Source organism: Acinonyx jubatus, chromosome D2 (assembly GCF_027475565.1).
Source record: "Acinonyx jubatus isolate Ajub_Pintada_27869175 chromosome D2, VMU_Ajub_asm_v1.0, whole genome shotgun sequence".
Taxonomy (NCBI): domain Eukaryota; kingdom Metazoa; phylum Chordata; class Mammalia; order Carnivora; family Felidae; genus Acinonyx; species Acinonyx jubatus.
This window is the reverse complement of record NC_069393.1, coordinates 54,358,339-54,383,943: the sequence shown is the minus strand read 5'-3', so window position 1 is coordinate 54,383,943 and position 25,605 is coordinate 54,358,339. Positions and strand designations below refer to the sequence as shown.

Sequence of the window (25,605 nt, the reverse complement as noted above, 5' to 3'; positions counted from 1 at the left end):
TTGTTCTTGCTGGGATGGTTCAGAACATTGATAGTGTAGGAAGTCAGAGGAGCTGGTGTAGCCCGTGACTTGTAGAACACCCTAACAGAAGGCAGTCAATATTTGTGTTCTGGGTGTGTCTGGGGCTAGTCTGGGGCAGGACAGAGAGGAGCAGGCAGGGTGCCAGGAAACCTGGGTCCCAATCCCCGCTTCGTCACTGAATCACTTTGTGATCCAAGACTTTAACCACTCTATGCCTCAGTTTTCTCATCCATGGTTTTACCTGACTAATCAACTTCATGAAGAAGGAAGGAAGTTCAAAGGAGGTATAATGGCCCACGTGGACATGCTTTGGGAAAAGTACTGTGCGATCTAATGATGATTACTATTCCCAGCATTGTTCCTTTCTTCCAAGAATATCAGGACTTTGTAGACTCACTCTACTTGATTTTTTGAACTTTTGACTCCCAATTTTTTTTCCTGTGTATTTTATTTTCCTTCCTCATAGAACCAGTTGAGGGTAGAAAATTGACTCACTGAAGTGAGTTAAGCAGACAGGAACCTCCCTTTAAAAGAGTGTTGTTTAAAAAAAAAAAAAAAAAACTAGGTCAAAGCTGAGGGGGAAAACAAAAGCATTACACCTGTTTGGGCTCTGAGACTAACTGTGGGCCCACGCCCACATGCAGGTACGGCTGGTCTCTGCCCAAGTAGTTGCAGGCTCGGGTAGCTGCTTGCACTGCTCAGTTGTCACTAGGAGAGCCTGAGGGTGTGAGAAAGGTCTGTGCTACACAGGGACCCAGAAGGGTGGTTTAATACTCGGACCAAACACTGCCCTTGGAGCCAGTCTCTAGTGTGAGGCACTTGTGGCATCTAGTAAACCACAGTCCAACCTTTTTTTTTGTCTTTAAGCTTATTTATTTTGAGAGAGAGAGAAAGTGAGAAGCCAGCGAGGGGCAGAGGGAGAGGGAGAGAAAATCCCAAGCAGGCTCCATGCTGTCAGAACAGAGCCTGATGCAGGGCTCGAATCCATGAACCGTGAGACCATGACCTGAGCTGAAACCAAGAGTCAGATGCTTAGCCAACTGAGCCACCCAATCCAACTTTAACACCTTCTGTGTGCTTACCATACACTCGGTCTACCCTGCCCTTGAATTTCTTTCCTCCTGTTGTGGTTTACCCATTCGCCCTTCTCAGCGGACTCTGGCTTTGGCAAGCGGAGCCACCTCTGGTCCTGGACTCCCTGAACTTCTCGCCACACCCACCCCATAGAAGAGGAGAGTCGGAGGAGGAAGTGGTGCTGTTAAGATGAGAGCACGTGGCCCAACAGTACACGGAACTTTCACCTCTTCCAGAGGCCCTGCCCCTGGGCTTGGGAATGTTCCAGGCATCAAGGGAGCCCTGTGTCAGGAGCTCACCTGGTGTTCGCACTTCCCTGGGGAGAAAGTGGGTATGGACACCCACAGATATTTTGTTCTGCTTGTCAGCAGAGGTTGTTTTCTGCTTAGGAACCCCGGGGATGGAAATCTAGGGAGGACTAAAGACCCAACTACTGGGCAGGGCTAAGTCAGGAAAGAGGCCAGTTTAATGCTGCACAGGGCAAAGGCATCATTTCTTAAGTCTGTGGTGTCCAAAACCACTGATCAGCCTTGCAAGTCACAAAATCTTTCATGGGGCTGATGGACCTCCTTTCATTACCAGTCTGGGTCACTACTGTCAGTTACAGACCATGCACCCAGCATCCATCATTTATTGAGGGATTCAGGGGCAGTATGAGTAGTGGTTAAGCGCCTGGACTCCGGAGCCTGGGTTCAAATCCCAGCTGTCTCACTTGCCAGCTATGTGCCGGGGGCATGCTACTTCACTTCTCTGTAATAGTTTCTGTTGGGAATGAAGATAATAGTATTTATTCCATGGGTGTTGGGAAGCTTGTGGAACCCCACTTGGTGCACAGGATAACCAGTTATTAGGATCAACAGCACTCGCGAGTCTGCCGTGTGAAAGGGAAGTAATGCAGAGAGGTTGACTGGCTGACTCAAGTCCCAGAGCAGGGGAGTGGCAGAGCCCCAGACCTTTCCCTGATCTCAGGGTGTCTGCCTGACATGGAGCATTTGTGCCTCTGTCCCTCTCGTCTGTCATCCACCGATGGCTACACAGGAGTCTGTGGAGTTTCAGTGCTGAGTTGAGCAGATCCCCCTCCCTGCTCCTACCCATCTCTCTTCCCTCCCCTTCCCTCCACTCCCTGCCAGGTTCAGGCCGGGGATGCAGGTGGAGCGGGAGCAGCCTGAGCAGTTTGGTGGGCTGTAGTCTGGTGCCTTGAAGATTTTCCCTCTTTCTTCTGATTCTAGACTTGGAGATCACGGTCCCAATTCGGCACTCACAGCACCTGCCGGGGAAAGTGGAGTTTGGAGTCTATGAGAGTGGCCCTAGGAAAAGCGTCTTCCCCCCAAGGACAGAGCTACGGCGAGGAGACTGGAAAACAGACAGTACCTCCAGCACCGCAAGTGAGCAAGGGGTAGGGGGTGGGGGGGGGGCAGTGTCTTCACATCTGCACTCCAGCTGGGGCCTTGGAGCTTTGAGAACAGTCTCTGTTGTGAGCCCAGCAGATCCCAGCTGGAGCCTGATTTGGGTCTGGAGGTGTAAGACATGGGGAACATTTAGCCTGTGAAGTTTGCCTTTTCTTAGAGGGCCAAAGATCCTTTAATATCCCCTGAAGCCAGATTGCATACTACCTTATTACACTGTTCCTTTTACAAATAGAAAAACCTAGTAATAACACTAGTTAACATTTATTGATCGTTTACTGTATGCTAAGCCTCTTCTATAGATTCTCAGATTTAATTCTCACAGTAACTCTATGGGATAGGCACTACGACCTGTATTTACTGAGAAGGAAACTGGAGTCTTAGTGCCTTGCCCTAGGTAAGATAGCTAATAAGTCGTGGTGTCAGGATTTGAGCTCAGGCAGTCTGGATCCAGGGCCCAGACTATTCTTTCTGCTTCCTCAACCGTGGTAAGGGGAAGGAAAGAGCATGAAGTCAGAAACATTAGAAAACGATGGACTCAAATTTGAGAATTCCAGCTTTATAGATGAGTTGAGAATCTGGTTAGGAAATGTGGAAGACATTTTGGCTTGAGAGCTTGATAGAGTCTGATTGCAACAGACAGTACCCGCTGAGGTACACGCAGGAGGTGGGGGGCTTTGTTTCCGTATCCAGGGCGGTGTTAGCTGACTTCGGATACACCGGCTTCACAAGCAGAATAGATGGAGTTTCTCTTCTTTCACACATTTTAGTGTTATCAAAACAGCTAGGAGAGCCATGAAAGAGTAGGAGACTTGGCTGAATTTTAGAACTCGTGTCTCCTTAAATGTCAGGCAGAGAGCCCCCAGGAAGGTCATCTAAACCCAGGGGTTAATCTTTTCTGCATCACAAACCCGTTTGAGAATCTGACGTGTGCTCTGGATGTGCTTCCCGGAAAAATGCACGTGTATATGTACATACATAGACATACAATTTTTCCCGTCCATGGACTTAGGTCAACAACCCTGCACTAGTCTCCCTTCTGACTTAATAGATGGGGTATTTATGATCCAGAGAAGGAAAGGGTTTTATGCAAGGTCACCTGGCCAGTGAAGGAAAGGTGGGAGTAGGCCCTGCTCTTCTCTCGGGTCAACATTCCTGCCACCACTACGTGTTGAAACAGACCCAAAGCCTGTCTCACGACCGACCACAGGGAAAGTCTAGACAGGGCAGAGGAGAAAACTTCTCTTAAATAATGGGGGTGGTAATGTGTATTCAAAACCCTCTTGAGGCATTTTAGAGAATTCTGACAAGTTCAAAAATGGGAGAGATTTTCCCAGTGATCACAGGTGGCTGAGGAAACATGAGGCAGGTGGCAGTCTCTCGGATGTGTCGTGGAGGAGAGAAGTGGTATAGATCGTTTCAGGGTGAGGGCAGTGCATTCCGGTGTGGAGAGGAGGGGAAATGTCACAAGACAAATGCAAAGCATTTATTTCGGGTTCAGATTAATTTCAGTGATTTTACGTGTGTGTTTTACCTTGAGGTGAAAACGGAAAACAGAATGGAAAGCATAAGGCCGATACGGGGCTTGAACACACGGATGCGAGATCATGACCCGAGTCAAAGTTGGACACTTAGCTGACTGAGCCACCCAGGCGCCCCTTTGTAATTGTGTTTTTAAAGCATGTAACGTGTGATAAGCTCTCAGTAAATGGTAGCTATACAGAAAAATAAATAAATAATAAATAAATAAATAAATAAATAGGTAATAAAAAGGTGAACCATTTCATTTTATGCTGAAAGAAAAAAAATAAACTCTAATAAAATGGTGTAAGATGGTAGCATTTTGAAGATCCCATATTCACGGCTTATGTATTGCTTCTACCATTAAAATTAAGGTATGTGCCAGAGTTCTGCATTTTATTTTAGCCTGAGAGAATCCACAGCCCAGCTAATTTTGTTCGTACCCTTCAGGCAGCGCGAGTAACCGATCCAGCACTCGGAGCCTCCTCAGTGTGAGCAGCGGGATGGAGGGGGACAATGAGGTGAGAGCTGGGGACTCCACTCCCATATGGCTTGTCCTACGGGTCATTTCATTGCAGGAAATAGAAATCCAAGTGAAAGAAGCCGGACACACAGGTCACATATTACAGGATTCCATTTATGTGAACTATCCGGAATAGGTAGAATCAGAGAGACAGAACACAGATTGGTGGATACCAGGGCCTGGGAGGAGAGGTAAATGGGGAGTACGGTGTTTCCTTTTGGGGTGATGGAAATGTTTTGGGACTAGCTGGAGGCGGTGGTTGTGCAACAGTGTGCATGAGCTAAATGCCACTGAATTGTTCACTTAAAAAAATTTTTTTTAAGTTTATTTACTTCTTTGGAGAGAGTCAGAGACAGCGTGAGCATGGGAGGAACAGAGAGAGAGGAAGAAGAGAGAGAATCCCAAGCAGGCTCCACACCCTCAGCACAGAGCCTGACACGGGACTCGAACCCACGAAACCGTGAGATCATGACCTGAGCCGAAACCAAGTCAGACGCTTAACTAACTGAATCACCCAGGTGCCCCAAATCGTTCACTTTAAAATGGCCAACTTTATTTTATATGAATTTCTCCTCAATAAAAAGAGGAAGGAAGGAAGGAAAGAAGGAAGGAAGGGAGGGAAGGAGGGAGAAAGGGAGGGAGAGAGAAATAGAAATTCGCTCTGACTAGTTAAGCCATAAAGGGCATGTGTGAGAAGGAGCTGGATGAATACCAGGGAATCCAGGGGTAGAAATCCCATCTTGGGGCCGGGATCAGGAGCAGTGAGAAATGCTGGAGCCAAGGCCAGTGCTCCATGTTTCCCCAGGGCCATATGCTCTCATCTCTTTTCCCCTGTGTGGACCTGCTTTCTTGTCTCACTGTACCCTGACCTGTTCTGCTCCTGTGTATGTATAGTGGCGAATAGTCCCTTGAGAGCCAAAAGGCCTCTCAGGAGGGGATGAGCTGCTGCCTTAGACTGAAGCCCAATTTTGGTCAGGGTGTCTACCCCAATCCAGTGGCTGGGATGAGCAGGAGGTGTCACATGGGTCACTGCCAACCCGGGAGACCCTGAGATAGGGCCCTTGAGGTGGGCCAGCCCTCCAGTGCACAGCTTATATTCATTACCCCATGACTGAGGGCCACTCAAGGCTCTGCTCTCCCGAAAAGGGACTTTGGTTTAAAAACAAAACTTCTCCGGCTCTACCTGGTTAAATAGAGCATGCTTCTCAAACTTTAAGATGCATAAGAACCTTAAGATCCCAGGCACCTGGGTGGCTCAGTCAGTTAAGTGTCTGACTCTTGGTTTCAGCTCAGATCTTGATCTCATGGTCCTAAGCTCAAGCCCCATGTTGGGCTCCCTGCTGCTCTTAAAGCCTACTTAAAAAAAAATATTAATAATTACCTAGGATCTTGTTAACATGCAGGTTCTGATCAAGTGGGTCTGAGAAGGAGCTTGAGATCCAGCAGGTCTCACAAGCTCTCAGGTGATGCTAATTTGATGGTCCACAGAGGACGCTCTGAGTAACAAGGACCATTAATGAGAATTTGGGCCCTGTTGTCTCCTCAGTGACTCTAGGAATCAATAGAAAGCTGCCCTGGTGTTGTTGGTTTCATTCTTTTTCTTTTTTTTTAAGTTTATTTATTTTGGTGTGGGGAGGGGCAGAGAGAGAAGAGTGAGAATCCCAAGCAGGCTCCACATGGTGAGCAGAGCCCGACATGGGGCTCAGTCTCACAGTCGCGAGGCCATGACTGAACTGGAATCAGGAGTCCTACCCTGAGCCATGCAGGCGCCCCACTGGCTTCATTCCGGTTGTGAATAACCTTCAGCAAAGCCTGGGAGACTTTGGGCTCACCGGGTCCAACTATGGTGGTTGCTTAAAGAAACGTTCACCTTTCTTTATCATCTTTTTTCCTGTAGGATAATGAAGTCCCCGAGGTTACCAGAAGCCGCAGCCCATGCCCCCCACAAGTGGACGGAACACCCACTGTGCCCCTTGAGAGGCCCCCCAGGGTACCTCCAAGAGCTGCCTCACAGAGGTAAGGTTGATGCTGACAAGAAATGTGTCTCTCATTCTCTGAGTTCCCGTGGGAGGACAGTAGGATTTGGGGGCACCTAAGATGACCTGAGAATGTGTGCAGAGCTAACTGAAATGCCTAGTTTTGATGTGTTTTAATGTGGACTCTTTGCTAACTGATGCTCTATTCGAGGGCAAATACTTTAAGTAGCAATTGCAGTATTTCATCAATGAAGTACATTGGTAAACATCAACTTTTTTAGTAATTGTCATGTTTGGTTAGAATTCAGCTCGCTGATAGTAATTCCCTTGGCTGTTTTGTGGGGACAGTGCCTTTTGGGGGCCAGGAGATAAGAAAGACTGGGGGATGAAAATAAAGGTGGGAGACATGGCTCTAGCGCCACACTCTCTGGGAGCAGTGAACTTGGATGAATTATTTCACTTTCACGTAACTCAATTTCTTCATCTGTAAAATGGGGATAAGAGTAAAATGTCCTCACAGAGTTGTAAGAGTGGAGTTTTGGTCCATAGTAAGAGCTCAACAGAATGAGTGATTTTTCTTATTTGGGACAAGACTGAGCGGATGGAGATTTGGAGATGGGCAACAGGCAAAGGAGCTTAGAGTGTTTGCTGGGCTCTGATGTCTGTCTTTGTTTATAATGGTACTCAGGCCTCTGGTAGGAACTTTTTCAAGGTCTCATGGACAGAAAAAGTAGTCAAAGCTCACTTGTCTGCTCATGCAGAAAGGGGCCTGGAGAATGAAAGCCTAGGCTTGTTTTAGGCGTTTAATTCTTTGATGTCTAAAGTATAATGTGGGGGGAAAATGATTAAAAGGTGGAAGCTTTTTTTCAACCAGGGTTGGTTTTTTTGTTGTTTCATATTGAAACTTTTAACTCAAATGAATCTCATCAGTGCAATTTGTTGAGAAAGTGCAACAAGGAGGCCTTTCTTCTGATTTTCTGGAAAGAGAAGCTGTCTCTGAGCTAGGCATCTTTCCATTTCTCCCTTCGCTGCTTACCACTCTTGCGTGTGCTCCCAGTAACATTCGCATACTGACACTTGTTACACAGACCTCCTGTGATCGCAAACATTCACTGGCATGTTTCCTTGGTATAGACCAGAGGTCACATAGTAGGATACCAATCCTGGGGGGACCTGTAGCGATAATCGAGTCCAGTTGCCTGAATTGGCATAATGTTCTGTTGCTTCAAAATCATATAGTTGGTGACTGGGGAGGGGTGTTTACGGAGAACGATTATGGTTATAAATGCTAAACTGTACTGAGCGCTTACTATATACTGGATAGTATGTTAAACACAGTGAATGCAGGATCTCACTTAACTCCATCCACAACTCTAAGAGTTAGATATTTAGGATTATCCCATTATTCCAAGCACTGGGGCTTGGACTGGATTGAGACTTACCCTGTGTGGCAACCCTGGTTGTGCCTGACTGAAGGCCTCCAGTGTCTTAGTCATTTTGTGACACCTGTGCAAGAAAGTCGAGGTATCAGTAGGAGGAGATCCAAGACCTAAGGCCTGCTAATCCTGAAGATTGAGGAGTTTGGGGGCAGTTAACTAATTGCATCAAGATGAAAGGGTTGTCAAGCTTGAAAACTATAGCTGCAAGACTCTGTGGGATTTTGTTAATGGGAGAGAAAAAGAGAACAGCCAGGGAAATGGGTTCCAGAAATTAAAGGATAGAAATTGGGCTGCATTTAAATGTATCAACAGAGATGGCAAATGAATTCTGGGGGGAGTCTGGAAGCATGTTGTGATAAAAATGGGAGCAAACAGGAGGAAAACACTTTTTACTAAAGAAATGGTATTTGCAAGGAAATCTGTAATTGACAGAGCATGGCATTTGGGTGCCTTTTTGGTGTGAAGAAAGATTTGCAAATATGTGATTGTTTTGTAAGTATGTATGCAATTTGCATAATAAAACGAGGAGATGTTTGAGCAAATAATAAAGCAGGCCTGTCTGTCTCCTGAATGGCTTCCGTGCTCCACCCACTGACGGACTGGAGGGGAGGACAACCTTGAGGGTCTCCTCTCCACTTCCAGATCTGGGAATCAGCAACTGTTCTTTGCCCATGTCTCCTGAGCCCCCCTCCCAAACAGCACTAGGGCTACAATGCCTGTCACCCCCTCCCAGTCCTGGTCCCTTCCTCTACTCACTCCACATGCCGTTCTCAGAGCTTGAGCTGGCAGTGAGGACTCCCGAGTCTCCACTTCCACCTGGGCCTTCTGTTTCCTACTCTCTGCTGGGGGCCCTTGACCCAGATGCCCCACGGATGTCTCAAACAGCCTGTGCAGAACTGAATTCATCCCATCTGCCATTCTCTGTCCCAAACTGCCTTCCTCTGGTGAGTTCCCAGCCTGAGATAAGGGCACCGTTCTCTCACTTCCCAGAGCACCAAACCCAGGCGTCATCCTCCAACCCTCCCTCCCTGACAGCTCCCACAGAGTGTGTCTCCAGACTCTGTCCATTCTGCTGCCCTTTCAGCTCTCGGATCCACCCCCTCTCCGTCTGCCAGGGCCTACATTCATCCTTGTAGACCCACACTCACCTCCCTCCTCCACGCTGCTGCCACATTGCACTTTAGATCAGAAATTGCTGATGATGTCACTTCCTGGTGTAAAAGCCTTCCCACTGAATGCTGTGTTTTTTTAGCACGCTGTGGCCCTGTCTAGCCTCAAGTCCCACCCTCTCCTGTATTCACTGATGCACCACCCCTTAAGGATTCCCAGTGGGCTGTGCCATTTGGAACTGTGTCTTTGCTCAATCTGCTCCTGTTGCCTGGAATGCCTGTCTCCCTCCTCCCTTCCAATCTCTTCTTAGAAAATTCTTACACATCCTTTAGGATTCGGTCTAGTCATCATCATCTCTTCTATGAAGCCTTCCCTGATGTTCCTATGTTCCTATGATGAAACTTCTTGTGGCTCCCCAAATATCTCTATTATAATTCATTCCATGTTATGGCCCCTCTTTACATATCTGTTTCCTCAAGTGGAATTTAAGCCCCAAAAGGATAGAGACCATTTTTGATTAAAAAGTTTTTTTCTACTGTCTCCAGTGCTTAGTATAATAGCCGTAACAGAGTAAGAACTTAATAAATATTTATCACGTAAGTGAGTTAATGGATGGATGGAGAGATTGGTACTGCTTGTGTTAGACTACCCGTCTCTTAAACAGTTAGCCGTCAGTCATCTTCCACAGTGCAGGTAGCTCATAGATTAGTGGAAAGAAGTTTCACTCTCCCACCTTTAAGTTCCCAATGTATTTCAAAGTCAGGGAAAGGAAATGATGACAAGAACAGGAGAAGATGCATTATATCTTTGTATGGCATTTTCCTTGCAGGGCATTAGTCCTTATAGAGTGGGCAGCTGACAATGTCACGTTCCTCACAAGTAAGGTCCTGCCAATTGATAACAACAAAACAAAACAAAACAAAAAACAAAAAACAAAACAAACAAACAAACAAAACACACCCCAAATCTTACTGAGCCTTTGCTGCTTTGTTTTTAAACATATTTTGCCATTTACAAATGATTTGTCAATCACTAGCAATCTGTGCACTCCCCTTTAAGGCATAGCCAAGGTCCTGTGTAATCAGAACATACTTCTAGAGGCCTCTTGCGGTGCCAGAAGTTGATCCTGTACATGCAGACTTGTAAAGAGGTCTGTGAAGTCCCTGGGAGGGGCTGGAGTGGTCAGGGAGTAAGGGTACTTGGGACAGAGGCTATTTACTAATAGGGAAGTTTAAAAATATTTTCAACAATTTTGTGATCATACAAAAGCATAATAACAAATCTACTTATTTTAGTATTTATTTTTTATTTTTGAGAGAGAGAGAGAGAGAGCATGTGCGAGTGAGGGAGGGGCAGAGAGAGAGAGGGAGAGAGAGAATCCCAAGCAGGCTCCACATTGTCAGCAGAGCCAACGCAGGGCTCAATCTCATAACCGTGAGATCATGACCTGAGTTGAAATCAAGAGTTGTATGTTTAAACAACTGAGCCACGCAGGGGCTCCATAGTCCTACTTTAAAAGAACATTAATCAATATCAAGGTTGCTGGTTTCTTTTTTTTTTTTTTTAATGTTTTTATTTATTTTTGACAGAGAGAGAGAGTCAGAGCACGAGTTGGGGAGGGGCAGAGAGAGAGGGAAACAGATTCTGAAGCAGGCTCCAGGCTCTGAGCTGTCAGCACAGAGCCCAATGTGGGGCTAGAACTCATGAACCATGAGATCATGACCTGAGCTGAAGTCTGATGCTTTACTGACTGAGCCACCCAGGCGCCCCAAGGTTGCTGGTTTCTTGAACAAAACTCATCAGCAGCAAGACCTTACCTTCAGCAGGGAGGAGAAAGCAGCCAGTTCTTAGGTATTTCTGGGCACTCATGTCTCCCAACTCCAGCTTCTCAGTGTCTTGGAGAGGCTGTCTCCCCACAGACCACACCTTGAGTCTGATTTAATACTCTTTACTTTCATGATTCTGATATGTCTATAATCACAAATCCATTTCCCTGATATGGGACTTCCAATCCTTGGTTGGGATTATTCATCAGAATGAACTACAGAAATTGTTTGCTTGCAGACCCACCCCAAATGCAGAATGGGGCAGCAGAGAGAGGAAGAGGGTCCAAGAGGGAATCATGACTATCTTTGTGGTGGATGGTAAATTGTAAGGCTCATGGGGCATACATGGGAAAAATCTTTATTCATAACAAAGCTAAAATTATTAGCTTTACTTCTTGAGTACTTCTTTACTTCTAGAGTAAAGGCCAGAAACAGTGCTACCCACTTAGCAATTGTCATTTCCAAGCAACACACAACACTCCAATGTAGGTGTTTGTAGGTACTTCTGTTTGGTAGGTGAGAAACACATTCAGAGAAGTTGAACTTGTCCTTCAGATGTGTGCGTAATTGCCTTTGCTATGTGTTCCCACAGGTTCTGAACTTCCCCTATCCAAACAGTGCAGTTTACTGATTTTTCCTGTTGTCTGTCTTATCCATTACATTCTCAGCACTGTGAGGGCTGAATCCATTCCCATTTTACTTGTTGTTATATGTCATACCCAGGAGTAGACACATAGTAGATAAATGTTTTTTGAGATGGAGGGAGATGGATAGGAAGGAAGGGAGGGAGACAGCGAGGCAGCCGGGAAGCCTAAATGTACTCAGCTAATAAGTAAGGCTGACTGGCCTTCAGCCTCTTCCTATAAGCCCATGGTTCATAGGTCAGGTTGGGGAGGTGGAAGGAGACTGTCCATTTGTTTTTTTCTGGATAAAGAGACAACCACACAAAACCATCTATTCCCAGGGGCCATAGCAGGACCTTCTGAGGATGTCTGTGGTTGTTCTTTTCTACTCCTGCTTCTCTATCTTGTTCCTGAGATGGCCCCTCTTTTTCTCAACTCTTTTGTTATTTCCTTGACCTATGCAAAACTTGCATTCAAGAGACATTTAGTAAATATTTAATCATTGATTCATTCAGTCTTTGTGCAACTCCAGGATAGCACAGTTCAATTATGGCACCTGACAAAGCCCTCTTTCTTGACTTATTGACTTGCTTCCAAGAGAATTAAATATTGGTTTTACAGCACACATGTGGAAATACCATCCACCGTTGTTGAACCTCTCTGTAAATAGACTCACCCAGGTCTATCTGGAATGGCATTTAGGACTGTTTAAAAACCATCCAGAATAACATGGAGGGGGGCTTCTAGGAAAGCAAATGTGGAGTTGGGATAACACACTTAGCGATCCCATGAGGGCATAGTTGTGAGAAGCAGACTTCAGAAATTCTTCACTCCTTTCTCAAGGGACCACCTACTACAATATGTCTCCTGCCTGGCTGCATATTTGAATCACTGGTGTCTTAAAATATAGGCTTTATTATTTAGATACGGCAAGGTCAACAGATCAGGAGACAACTGCTCTTGAGAAGATAGTTTGGTGTACTCCTAGATCCCAAGAGGAGGGGGCACATTATGCCCTGGTGGCTCTGGGGGCTCACTGGGAAGCACCAGGTTTAGTCAGGAGAAAGGCAGTGGAGTGGGGGGAACAGTGGAGTGGGCAGTGAAGTGGGCAAGAACTTTTACTGTGATTTCTGCAGGAGGGTACAACTAGGGTAGGCAGATTTAGGATTGGCTGGTTTGAATAATTTCAGTGGGCTCTGGGGCAAAAGTCCCTAGCTGTCTGTCCTTAGTTGTCTGGTACCTGGTCCTGAAGTGATTAGGGCAGATGGGTAGTGGCCCACATGTGAGAAACCATGAAGAAAGTAGTATAAGGGTATAGGGTGGGATTGGTTAGTTTGCATAGGAAAGGTCTGCTCTTCAGTAAGTTGCTATCTCTAGGAACTAGTTTACCTTGGGAGGGGCATTCCCTCCAGGATCAGCAAGTCTCCGGGGGTCAAAGCATCAGAAAATGAAAGACATGGTTAATATAACTCATTGGGGGAGGGACACTATTAAAAAGTTGTGATGCTTGAGCCTTATCCTCTAGAGATTATGATGGAACGGGTCTAGGAGAGAGCCTGGGAATTGGTATTTTTTAAAGGTCCACTGGTGATTTTAATGTGCAGCTAAGGTTGTGATCCACAGCCAGCACTGTGGATGCTGAGGTCCTCCTGAGGTCCATATGGCTTCATTAACTAAGAACGTGTTCTTTGCATAGTTTACCAAGTTTGCCACAAACCATGGATGCCTGAGAACTAGTTAATCAAACTCATTTTAAAATAATGACCTTTATCTTTCATTTCAGGCCTGCAACCAGGGAGACCTTCCATTCTCCTCCACCTATTCCACCCAGAGGTCGCTGATTCCACCTCCCAAAACCTGCCTACTTCGGGACTTTGAGACCTGCAGTTTCAGCCTGTTAATGATGTCTTCGTGTTGAGTATGATGGCATGAGTATTGACCTTAAGACCTACTCTCATGGCTGATATTGTTGTGGCCCTGCTGGTTTGGGCTTTCCTTGAAGAAGATATTATTAAGGCATGAAGAAGTGAAAAACTGAGGACTTTATTCACCATCACCAAGTATATTGATCCACATCCTTCTTTGCCAAAAGGATAAAGACTTAATGGGAATACTTACCTCTAATTTGGCATGTCAGAAGCCTGAAAAGATTGATCAGAAATGTACTTTATGAGTGATTTTACTGAAATGCACTTATATTAGGCCTTCCTTATTTGCTAGTCCAGCATAACTTCTAGAAGTGGTTATGATTTAAGACTTAAGTTTTCAAGTAAGAAGATATGTCCTGACTTTTAAATAGTTCTTCAACTTTTCTGTAGATTCAGGAGGGTGTCTAAATGTTGGAGCTGGTCACACAAAACAAACCGAAAATGACTTTAGAGAAGGATTAGTCCTAATTCCTTGTATGTGGAATACAAATCTGAGGTTCCACAGAAGTCCGGAACCATCTCTAGATAGCCAGTCACTCTCCCTCAAGAAATGCCCGCATGTAGAAATTCAGTCACTGACTGTTGACCTTCCAGAAATATCTTTCCTCCATATCTCCCGGGCATGGGACTATCAAGTATTTTTTTTTTTTTTCAATTTGGGCACTTATACTTCACTATGCTTTCAAAACAGTGATGTTACCAAGGAACATCTATAAATGGTTGGGAACCAGAAGCTTGGGATGCCAGCGACCCCATTTATTGTTCTGCAGTCTTTATAGATCTTATAAGTTCAGGCCATAAGGAGAGAGAGGGATCCTTGACTTTTTCTCTGCCGAGAGGTTAGAAGAGAAAGGAAGAATGTAAAATCGAAACAGTTATCTATTTTCTTATAAATGTATTATTACCACTAGGCTTAGGAAATCTGTGCAGAGAATAGAGAGCCATTAGTATATCATGATTGTCATATGTCATTAATATGTGATTAATTTTGAGTCACTGGCACAGAAATCTACCTTCAAAGCACAGATCCTTAATTTGATACTTACACAGTAAAATTAGTATCAGACACATTTCTTTAAAAAATATCAGAAATCTGGTGATTTTTCATGAAATATATTCTTTGTCCCACACAGACATATATAAGCCACACTATTAATGATCTATTTAATTACAGTTTTATTGTGTCCTTTTCTAATGATTCGAGGTTCTTTTTCAATTTCATTCATCAGTCCAGCAAACGAGGACTCTTGTTGGAGTTAATAGCTTCTGGGTCGTGGGTCTTTTTTCTGACATAAAATACACTATTGGCCGTGGCCATTAAGACAGTCTTTGTGCAAATCACTTATCACAATGTCTGGCACATAGTAGCCATTCTGCAGTGGTCCCTTTACTCTCCTTGTCACTCATTTGGGAGAAAGAGGGTAATGTGGGATAAAAGGAGAACAAGACATTATAATTCTGGTATTGTTGTCTTTTCTCTTATTTATAGGTGGTCTCTTAAGCACACTTGGCTTTGATAAAAGCTACACTTTTTTATATTCAATATCTCTAAGCTCCCTCTTGGATTGCCAAATTTAGATTTTTATAATTCTCTAATAAGCATTTAGATCAATAACATGGCAAAACTTACTGCCAGCTAATGGTGTTAGCATCTTTGTGTGCACATCACTGTTTGTGCAATATTGGAATATTTTATTACATTTTATTCTTCTGTGAAAGTAAATGGAAAACATAAAATTGAAAGTGCTGATTAGAAACTTGGGTCTGATAAATATGACACACTTGAGACATGGGTGGAAATGGTCCAGAGTTCATTGCACATCTGAACTGCTCCATGTTATCAAAGAATGTCTCTAATGTTGATGTGAAATTCTGCATTCTCTAGAAAGAGTACTACCCATTATGACGTGAATTTACTTAACTTCCATACTCAACATTTATACACACTTTTAGGAATATGTTATGTAACAAAATCATGGGTTCCAATACAGTGAGGATCAGAAACTAGATTGTAACCAGGTATCCAAAGAGACTGTTAAAAAGCTCTCTGTGTGACGCTTTGGGAGACAACTCAGCTGCCACCATCCTTCCCCAAGATTTTATGAGCTGGTTCAATAGAAAGGGAAGCTATTTGTCATATTCACTGCCATTGCTTCTCCTTCTAACTGTGCAAAGTATGCTGTCATCCAGTTCCTAGGCTAGTATTCTTCCTTCATCTTGTATTAAAACCTGAGAGCAGGTAACCCAACAATATAAGCAACAAAGCATGAAGAATGAAAGATTATGAACAAGAGGTTGGTGTTGCAATCAAATCATTTAACTTGACGTATTTAATGATGTGAATAATCCCTAATGCTTCGCCATAATTAGGCAAAGTGATAGGATGTAAATTACTTCAATGAGTAGTTTTACAAGTCAAGCTAGGTACCTACTCTTCATCTCCATTTTTCTGGCTTTGTTGCTAAAAAAGAGAGGTTTTAGCCTATCCTATATCACCTCAGTAGTTGGGATTTTTAGATCCCTATCCCATACGCACCAGAAAATAAGATGGTTTTCTGTGCTCCTCTGTCAAAGAATAGTGTATGGTTTTGCAGCTGGTTGGCTGAGGAAGCATTAATACCAACTCATTTGAGTCTGAGAACCAAATGTTTTAAGTGATTGCTTCCTGAAAAAAGAACTTCGAACAATTATAAAGTTTTCCGGTGACTAAAACATTTCAAGCAAAAACAGAAAAGATAGAGGTGCAAAGTGATAAATAGCAATGCAAGGACTGGCCCACCCCAGAAGTCAATACTAGAAAGACAACACAACAAAGTAGAAAGAAGGAATACAATTTCAAAGAAAAGGTGATCTGAAACCAGCCACTGTACACAGAAGGCAGGGAGAGTGAAGAAAGAGGCAGACCACTCCAGGTTGATAGGGTAGCAGTTTTAATAAGCAAGGAAATTTACATACAAGGCTTGTCCTGGGCGGTCATAAGGCAAGTAGATCTTCCTCACCTGCCTGCCAGAATCTTAAAAGTTCATATAGAGAGGCCTTAACTGGGTACAGCCACATATACTGTCCAGATGATCTCAACAACACCTTACTCATTCAAGGCTATGTCCCTGGAATGGCTCCCACTTTGGGAATGGTGGGCGGAGTACATATTCCAAAAACAGGGAAGGGGGTGAGGATCCTCAAATAGCCAGGGTTCAGGCTGGCTCGAGGGCCAATTAGCAGTCAGATCCTCTCAGTTACCTTCAACAGTAGCTGAGGTTGGAAGTCAGAAGATATGTTGTTATTTATAGAGCACGATTTTTGAAGATCATGTTTATCAAGAATGAGAATAAAGATGGAAATTGTGGGTTTCTGGGTCATTTACTAGTCATAAGCCCTTTCACCAACTGAGTCTTATTAGGACTACCACAAAAAAGACTGTATAGCCATGGAGCGGGGGGTAGGTATTTCCTTTCACTAGCATGTTTTCTCCCATGCCTTTTGGTGTCAGGGAATGAGGTCACTAATCAGGATGAAGAAACTGGTGCAATAAGATACATCAGTGTTTTTCACTCTCCAGTCTACCAGAACAGCCCTGATTTGGGCGATGCCCCTGAGTTCTATTTTTTAGCTTTGAGGTCATCAGTTTCCAAAGATATTTGAAGCTAGAGTCCTTCCCTACCCCCCCCCCCAGCTTATTATTTAACTCTTATTCCTTCTTTCTATACCTATCATCAGACTTCTATCACCTAAAGCCATTTATCATCATATCCTAGTGCCTCCTGGAATTCCTGGCACATAGTAGATGCTTGATAAATAGTTGTTGAGTTAATGACCCTACATGCTCTTCCCTCCATTAAAGTTTTCCAAATTCTCCACCAAAATAGGGTTTCCTCTTTTCTATTTGCCCATTGCTCTTACTGCCTCTTGAACATTTGCACAGTTGGTCACATTTTGTGCAGTTCTGTTTTTTACACTGTCATGCCTATTCTCTGTTGTGTGTGTAATTTCCTGGTTTTAAGTCTACACTCCCTAAATGATTGCTTTTACTTTTTCTTGTGTCCTCCCCACCCCTCAGTAATTGCCATCCCAGTGCTCCCCACAACACCTAGCAAATGCTCACCGCCTCAAATCTGTGGAGGCTGGTGATGGATGTTTAAGCAAGGAACTACTCATCCATCTTAATTCAACACTTACACTGCTTGTTCTTCAATTGCACATCATCACTCGATTCAAAAGCAGTGATTATTCATTCACAGAGCATTTACTGAGCTTTCACTATGAGTAAGTCACTGCGCTAGGTGCTCTAGGGGATATACAAAGATGTATAAGACGCCCCCTCCGATTTCTATAGCAATCACTGGTGTAGGATTCATTCAGCAATTAATCATGTACTGCCTTGTGATGTCTTTTAGACTGGCTAGAAAATATTGTGTAAATCCTCTATGCTATTTGGCTTTTCACTTATTAAGGTCTTCATTTGTTCATTCAGCAAATAGTCTGAATGTATATGATGTGACAATGACTATTCCAGCAGCTGGGACAGATACAAAGATGAAAAAATGATAGTCTTTGCCATCAAAAAAGGTCAGAATGTATTACAGAAGAGGAGATGAAAGATGGTAACTATGACATAACATGCCTAATGCTTTTGGAATCCTGAAGAAGGGGTGCTCAGCTTTCCCAGGGTGTCATGCAAGGTTTCACTGAAGAGGTGATAATTCAATTAGCCCTGGAAGGAGAGTATCTAATCGTCCACTTATTTGCATTCTAGACAAAGGTACAAGTATAAAAAAAAAAAAGGGTATATTTGGGAAATATAGGAATGAAGCCAGGGCATAGAGATTGGTAGAAGGTAAAGTTGGTATCTGGGGTCTGATAATCTGGGGTCTGTGCAGCTGCATGTTGACAGGGCTCTCCTTTAGCAAGAAACTTTTCCCAATGACATGGGAATAGCACATGGCCATTGTAAAAACCATCCAAATATTTACAGGCATGTACAAAGAAGAAACTGAACCTGGTGTCAATGGTTTGAATTACTATCTTTCAGATCGTTTGCTATGGGTAGACTAATATAGTACCATTTAAAATGGGATTATATTCTGTCAACTTTTTCTATTTAAAAGTATCTCTAAATATCATTGCATGCCAGTACAAACAGGCCTATTTCAGTTTTAGAAATGGTTGTACAGATAGAAGTCCATTAGTAGTAAGATTCTGGAACAAAACTGCTTGGAACTGCTCTTTCAGCAAGCCACTTAACTTCTCTGTGCGTCAGTTATCATACTTGTAAGATGAACACACCAAGAGTGCCTTTTCATAGGGTTTTGGTGAAGATTAAGAGCCAACACGTGTAAAGTGCTCGGAACAGTGCCTGGGAGTTGAAAATTTTAGCTCTGATTCCATGATTTATTTAAACAATATTTAAGGAGTGTTCTAAACAAGAGCGTGATATAATCAGGTTTCTTTTTAGAAAGATCACTCTGGCACCTGTTGGGGAGGATAAATAGGGAGGAAGATTGGTGGCAGGGATCCTGTTAGGCTGTTGCAATATGTAGTCAGATGGAGATTAGCTGTTACTGGCATAAGAAAGAAAGGAAAAATAAGTTTTTGAGACATTTCTAAGATACCAAATGCTAACACTTGTTGACTGCTGATGGCTGAAAGATAGAGACATCTGACTAAAATTCCAGCTTTTTGGCTCAGAGGACTGTATAGATGGTGGATCCATATTCCTAGGACGAGCAATTTTTTAGTTCCTACTACAGGTCTGGCACTGGTCTAGGCACAGAAACTAGGGCGGCGGCGCACAGGTTCCCTGCTTACAAAAGGACTTAGATTCCAGGAGGTGTTTATGTCTGTGGACGGGACACCAACAATATAAGTGGGCAGATAAATGAACAAGACTTTCAACAAGATTGAAATAGTAGGGGCCCGACAAATATGAAGTGACTCTAAAACACTTATCCACCCCTGTCCAACAATCCCCCAAGATGATGATGAGGGGAGCGCGTGAGTCATTCAATTCACGGCGGGGGACGGGAGCCTTGCAAGGGGTATCTTAACGGATTCCGAGCTCCAGAGGCTGCGGGTCGCACCCCATTTCACAGCCGAAGAAAACGAGGCCAGGAAAACTTAAAACGTTTTGGCCAAGGTCACACGGCTTCCAGCGCCGGGACGCGGCCCGGAGCGGCCCGAGGAGCGCGTCCAGCACCCGCGAGGGGCGCCAGGCCGAGGCCGTGAGTGCGCGCCACCGCTGCCGAGGCCCAACGGAGGCCGGCCCGGAGGTCCGAGCGGGCCGGGCGACCCGGCGGCGTGCGAGGTGACCGGAGATGTGGCCCTCGGAGGCCGCAACTCGCGCCTCCCGGGTGGGGCGCCCGGCAGCGGTTGCGGCCCCGCGTCGCGAGGCACTTCCGGCGTGTGCCGGGGTGGCCGGATGACGTGGCTGAGTCAGAGGAAGAGGCTGAGAGGCGCCGGGGGGCGGGGGAGGCTCGGGAGCGGGCGGTGACGGCGGCGGCGCGGAGGAGCCAGCGGCTGGGCCCGGGCCCCGTGCGTCTGTCCGCGCCCCGTGGATGCTAATCGGCCGCGGCGAAGGCGGAGGCGGCGGCGGCGGAGGAGGAGGAGTCGGTGGGCCGGCGCCGGGCCGGTGGGAGCGCGGAGGATGAGGCCGCTGCCGGGCGCTCCCGGCGTGGCGGCGGCCGCCGCGCTGTTGCTGCTGCTGTTGCTGCCCCGGGCCCGGGCGGACGAGCACGAGCACACGGTGAGAGGGGCCCCCGGCCGGCGCGGCCGCCCTCGGCCTGCCGACCCGACCCGCCGCCCCGTCCGGCTCGGCGCGGCCTGGAGGGCTGGGCGGCCCGGCGGAGCCCCGCGGCCGCCGAGGGCGCCTTCCGGTTGGGCCTGGTGGAGCAGGAACCCCGGGAGCTGGGAGGAGGCGTTTGTGTGCGCTTCCCGGCAAGACTCCGTTCCCGAGTGCCTGGGCCTCCTTCCCCTACCCGCACCTAAATGGCGCCAAGCTCTGAGGTCTGGGGGTCTGGGAGGGAGCGTGGTGAGGGTCGGCGCTCACTTTCCCGGGGAGGGGCGCGGGCTGCAGGGCTCGGGGCTGGTGCCCCCAGGGAGGGGAGCTGTGCTCTGGCTACTGGGGTCTGCGACACAGCGGAAGATGGATGCGTTACGATTACCCGTCATACACCGACCAGGAAATATCCACCACTTTTATGGTCCTCACCAGCTTTTATTTTCTCTCCTGCCCAAACCGGATGAAAAACCCTGGCGTGGGAACAGCATTGATAAACTTGGGGTGAAGAGCAGGTTACACGTGTACACGCGGGCACTCAGTCTACACGCACTCAGTTCTGGGCCTTTCTTGTAACTTTCTGCTCACCCTTCTAGCCCCTGGATGAGGCTCCCATCCCGGTGGTCTCCAGGCAGCTTCTGGCTGTAAGGGTCTTGAGTTCCCCGTGCTTCCTGTAGGCCGGGGATAGTCCCTTTTGCATTTGGCTTAAAATTGGTTGGCTGTTTATTTAACTGGCTTTTTCACATCAAAGCGTGGATGTTAACGACTCTAAAAGTGACTTTCACTTAGGGCTGTAACTCGATGGTTTTCAGAGTGGTAGCTGTGAGCCACGCAGGAAGTCTTGTAAATAGAGATGTTGCTTAGGGAGTAATTTTTTTTTTTTTTTTTAATTCTGTAACTCAGCAATGACATGATTTTGAGTGAGAGGTTGTGTGTGTTCTAAATCTGAAAGATTTGGGGGGAATCTTCTGTCATTTCTGATAAGTGAGGAAGTGAAGCAATCATTCTTAAATATTCAGTGGACCGTCCTTTAGATTTTATTTGTAATTAACCACACTTCTTTTCTCTAGTTGCTGGATTGGCTGAGCTTTTAATTTAGCTAATGAAAGCGCTAAGCTTTTGGCTGTTTTACCTTCAGTCACAGCCAGAAACTTCCTGTATTTTTTTTTTTTTTAGAGACCCACATCTGAAATCATTGACATGTTTTTGTGTTTTATTTGTGACTTCACCTTAAGATAATTTTGTTCACAGTTAAACAGTTAAATTGAAAAACTGTTTCCTGTCATTTTCTCTGTCAGGTAACATATTGAAGTGTAAGAACTGTTCATTTGCAGTGGGCATCCTTTTAGTCAATTGTACTGTCACTAATATTTTTCCAATTTTTTTGGTAACTTAAGGAAAGTTACCAAATAAAACTCAAAACTCTCACTTAACTATAGTTCCATGGTACAGGCATACAAATTTAAGATGAGTATCCTCCTTTTTGATCTTGTGTTTTATATAAACTGCTATAAATAGGGAAAACTTAATTAAAATTTCACAAATTGGAGGTATATAAAAAGGCCTGAGCTTAATTTGCAGATTTAAAATGCAAATACAAATTTCATTGAAATTTCATTGCGGAGAATTCAATTTTTTATGCCAGTAATTGAATATAAAATATATGAGAAAAGGTTTTTGAGAGGACATAGTATGTGTGAGATAATTGCTGGACAAAAAATTTAGAATCTACTTCATTTTATTCATATCTACATTGAATTGGTCTCACTTGCTTACCTGTTATTAATATACATTATTTAAAAAGCAAAAAGGTTGTAGGAAGACTAGCATTAAGCTATAAGTATAGAATTTAGATAAGTGTCTTTTTTTTTGGCTATTAGCCAAAATTTTTATTTTTCTTAAGTTTCTTGAAAATATTTCTTGAAACTGGTCATTCACCTTAACCAGATAAAAATACGGAAAAAGTTATAGTCAAGTGAATTTTTTTTCCCACCGAGAAGGCAGAAGTAGGTAGTAAGAGAATGATACTGAAGGAAGAGAAAAATTGCCAAGGGAAGGTTGCTGAGTAGCTGTGTAATAAAAACTTGTGGGATTGAATTATTAATTAAAGAGCAATTTTCAGAAGTTAAAGTTTGCCCTTTAGGTTAACTTTCTGTGAAGACAATTTCCAGGTAGGAATAATAATTAATAGGACTTTTGTGGCAACAATGTGTGAGGCACTATTTTAAGTACTTTACGTATATTAACTCTTACTTTAAATATAAATAATCATGTGAGGAAGATCCCATTATACTCTTTTTATAGCATCAGAGAGTTTAAGTTACTTGTCTGAGACCACACAGCCAGTGGGGATGGAGGTAGGATTTTAGCTCAGGCAGTGTAAATTAATCATCCTCTACACTATTATGGGATATACTCTGCAGCCCTTTATCCTAAAAATAGGACAGACACTTGGTATTAAATTGAGTAGTTGTCTGTGTTGATAGTAGTTTTAGCTGCTTAAAGAAATTTTTGTGTAAGTCTAACTCCGCAATGGGTTGTTACTGAGGAGATGTTTGCTTAGCATTAAAGAGAGATAAGGTCCCCTTAATGCGCATTTGACCTGTGCAGTCAGTAACTTGTGCAAGCATGTGGATACTGTGCTTGCTTTGATGCTCTGCCGTTACTATCCAGAAATTTTTAAAAAATATTTATTTGGGGTGCCTGGGTGCCTCATTTGGTTGAGCATCCGATTCTTGATTTTGGCTCAGGTCATGATTTCACATTTGTGGGATTGAGCCCCACGTTGGGTTCTGCGCTGACAGCTTGGAGCCTGTTTGGGATTCTCTCTTTCCCTCTCTCTGCTCCTCCCCTGCTCAGGCATGCGTTTGCTCTCAAAATAAATGAATAAATATTTTTTAAAAATGAAAAAAAAACCTAAGTGTTTTATTTATTTTTATTAAAGTTTATTTTTAACTTTTGAGAGAGAGACAGAGAGAGACAGAGAGCGAGTGGGGGAGGAGTAGAACAGAGAGGGAGACACAGAATTTGAAGCAGGCTCCAGCCTCTGAGCTGTCAGCACAGAGCCGGATGGGGGGGGCTCGAACTCACGACCTGTGAGATACTGACCCAAGCCGGTTAGACAACCGACTGAGCCACCCGGGTGCCCCTATTTATTTTTGATAGAAAGTGAGAAAACGCGCGCGCATACGCACGCACGCATGGGTGGGGCAGAGAGGAAGAGAATCCCAAGCAGGCTCCTCACTGTCAGCGCAGAGCCTGATGCGAAGCTTAAACTCAAAAACCGTGAGATCATGATCTGAGCTGAAATCAAGAGTTGGATGCTTACCCAACCGAGCTACCCAGATGCCCCACCATCTAGAAATTTTTAATAATTTTTTTAAAGCTATCTCTACATCCAACATGGGGCTGAAACTCACGACCCCAAGATTAAGAGTCACATGTTCCACCAACTGAGCCAGCCAGGCACCCCTTAATAAGTTTTGAACAAGGAGACCTGCATTTTTATTTTGTACTGGGCCCCACTAGTTATATAGCTCGTCTTAGGAAGGGGTAACTAGTTTATATAGTTTCACAAAGCCTCTTATTTCTCTTGTTTTACCTACTAAATTAGGATTCAGCTATTTGTCATGTTATTTTTTAAGTGCTTATTTATGCAGAGTCCTTTTAATATTCTCATAAGAATAATGAGAAGGAAATGTGCTGTTGACTTCTAAAGTATGTACACATCTAGAATATATAAAGATGTGTCCTTTCAGTTTTCTAAAGTTGAATCATATATGCAGCGCATACTGTTTGGAATAAAAAATTAAAGAACACTTCCCTGAAAGGCACTTAATATGTGATTCAAGGATTATAAAAAGGACTTTTCAGAGTGAGTGAAGGATGTATAAGGTGTGGTTTGTGCTTATTTTGTTTTCTGAAACCAAGAGGACTTGGAAAGGTCTATAGTTAGAGTACCATGTCTCCCCAGATTCCAAAGGACTCTGTTAAAAATATTTCAGATTGCGAACCAGAATTTTAGAACTGGAAAGATTTGAGATCATTTAATCCAACACACTCATTTTCCTAAGGCCTGAAGAGGCCTAGTGACTCTCTAGTTCTTCCTTTTTCTACCTATCTTGTAAGTAAAATTTCCACAGGAATAATATGTAAAGATGTCAGCACCAAAAACCAATAATGAAGGGCACAAGAATCTCAATGCATTTTATGGTTTATACTGTAGCCTTGAAATTTTATGGGTTCTGTTTCCTCAGGATCACAAAGTCAGGTTTTTTGTTTTTGTTTTTGTTTGTTGTCTGTTACATACCCAGGCTCTGTGCTTGGCACAGTGGCATTTAATCAGTGCTTGTTGAGTGACTTGAATGATGAGGGAGCTGCTAGAGACAAGAAATATGCAGTGTTGGAAGCATGAAACCCATTGCTTAAAGCACAGTGAACAAATCCAGACCATTGTTCATGTAGGATGCATGGTCTTTGGGATGCTGTTATGACTTAGTGGCCCTAACTAATCTAAAATCGCATTTCTTTGTGGCCCATTGTACCTCTGGTAGGTGATGTTAGAAGGGCCCAATCTGTACCTAGGGTAGCATACACTCAGCCTCTGCTATAAACACTTAGCACACCACCGAGTGATTTCAGAAATTGTTTGTTTGCTTTACTTTGTCAAATGGCAGCTTCTTGTCTTTGTCTCTGTTGGGAGTTTGGGAACTCTTAAAACTTCTTTGAAGATTTATAAAGAGAATAAACTTTGCTGCAGGTGAATTTGTGAGTGCTTTAATATAGATCTAGTTTTAGGAATGCCATAATTCGTTGTCCTATTTTCGGCTGTACTCTGTGGTAGACTAAAAGTTTATTTAGGTACAAAGCTATTTTGAGAGAGAGGGAGATAGAGAGCACAGTTATCTCAAGAGATTATCTAAAAATCTATTTCTATATTTTATAATTATATTTATTTATATTAAGAATCTGATGTGTGCTTTAAATAAATAAAAGGCATCAAAATTACGATTTCTGAAACACTTTGAGAACTAAATTTTGCATTCTCAGATATGTATTTTAAATTTTTTTTAAGTTTTTTTTTTTTTTTTTAATTTAAGTTATCTCTATATCCAGCGTGGGGCTCGAACTCACGATCCCGAGATCAAGGGTCTCATGCTCTTCCGCCTGAACCAGCCAGGCACCCCACTCTGATACGTATTTTAAAGCAAACATGTGTAATATGCATATATTATACATATATATGTATAATAAAGAGTGTGCATAGTATATATACAAACTCAATGAAATACATTACTAGAATACTCCATCTCAGAAATTTGGCTACTTAGTTGGCTCAACCACAGTTTCTTCTCATATCACTTAAGGCACTTAAGTGAATTTACCT

General features: G+C 44.0%; 2 protein-coding genes across 2 annotated transcripts in view; both read left to right on the top strand.

Moving 5' to 3' along the window:
* Positions 1–14,916, top strand: part of PIK3AP1 (phosphoinositide-3-kinase adaptor protein 1) — a 116,728-nt gene extending 101,812 nt beyond the window's left edge. The window contains exons 14-17 of the mRNA XM_027062733.2: positions 2,325–2,480; positions 4,473–4,543; positions 6,443–6,561; positions 13,303–14,916. Coding sequence (XP_026918534.1) covers positions 2,325–2,480; positions 4,473–4,543; positions 6,443–6,561; positions 13,303–13,360 — 404 coding nt within the window. The 3' untranslated portion in view covers positions 13,361–14,916. The remainder of the gene's footprint in view (positions 1–2,324; positions 2,481–4,472; positions 4,544–6,442; positions 6,562–13,302) is intronic.
* A 4,981-nt stretch (positions 14,917–19,897) lies between these two features.
* The window catches only part of TM9SF3 (transmembrane 9 superfamily member 3), a 66,080-nt gene continuing 60,372 nt past the window's right edge, over positions 19,898–25,605 (top strand). Inside the window, exon 1 of the mRNA XM_027062734.2 lies at positions 19,898–20,186. Within this exon, the coding sequence (XP_026918535.1) occupies positions 20,088–20,186 (99 nt within the window). The 5' untranslated portion in view covers positions 19,898–20,087. The remainder of the gene's footprint in view (positions 20,187–25,605) is intronic.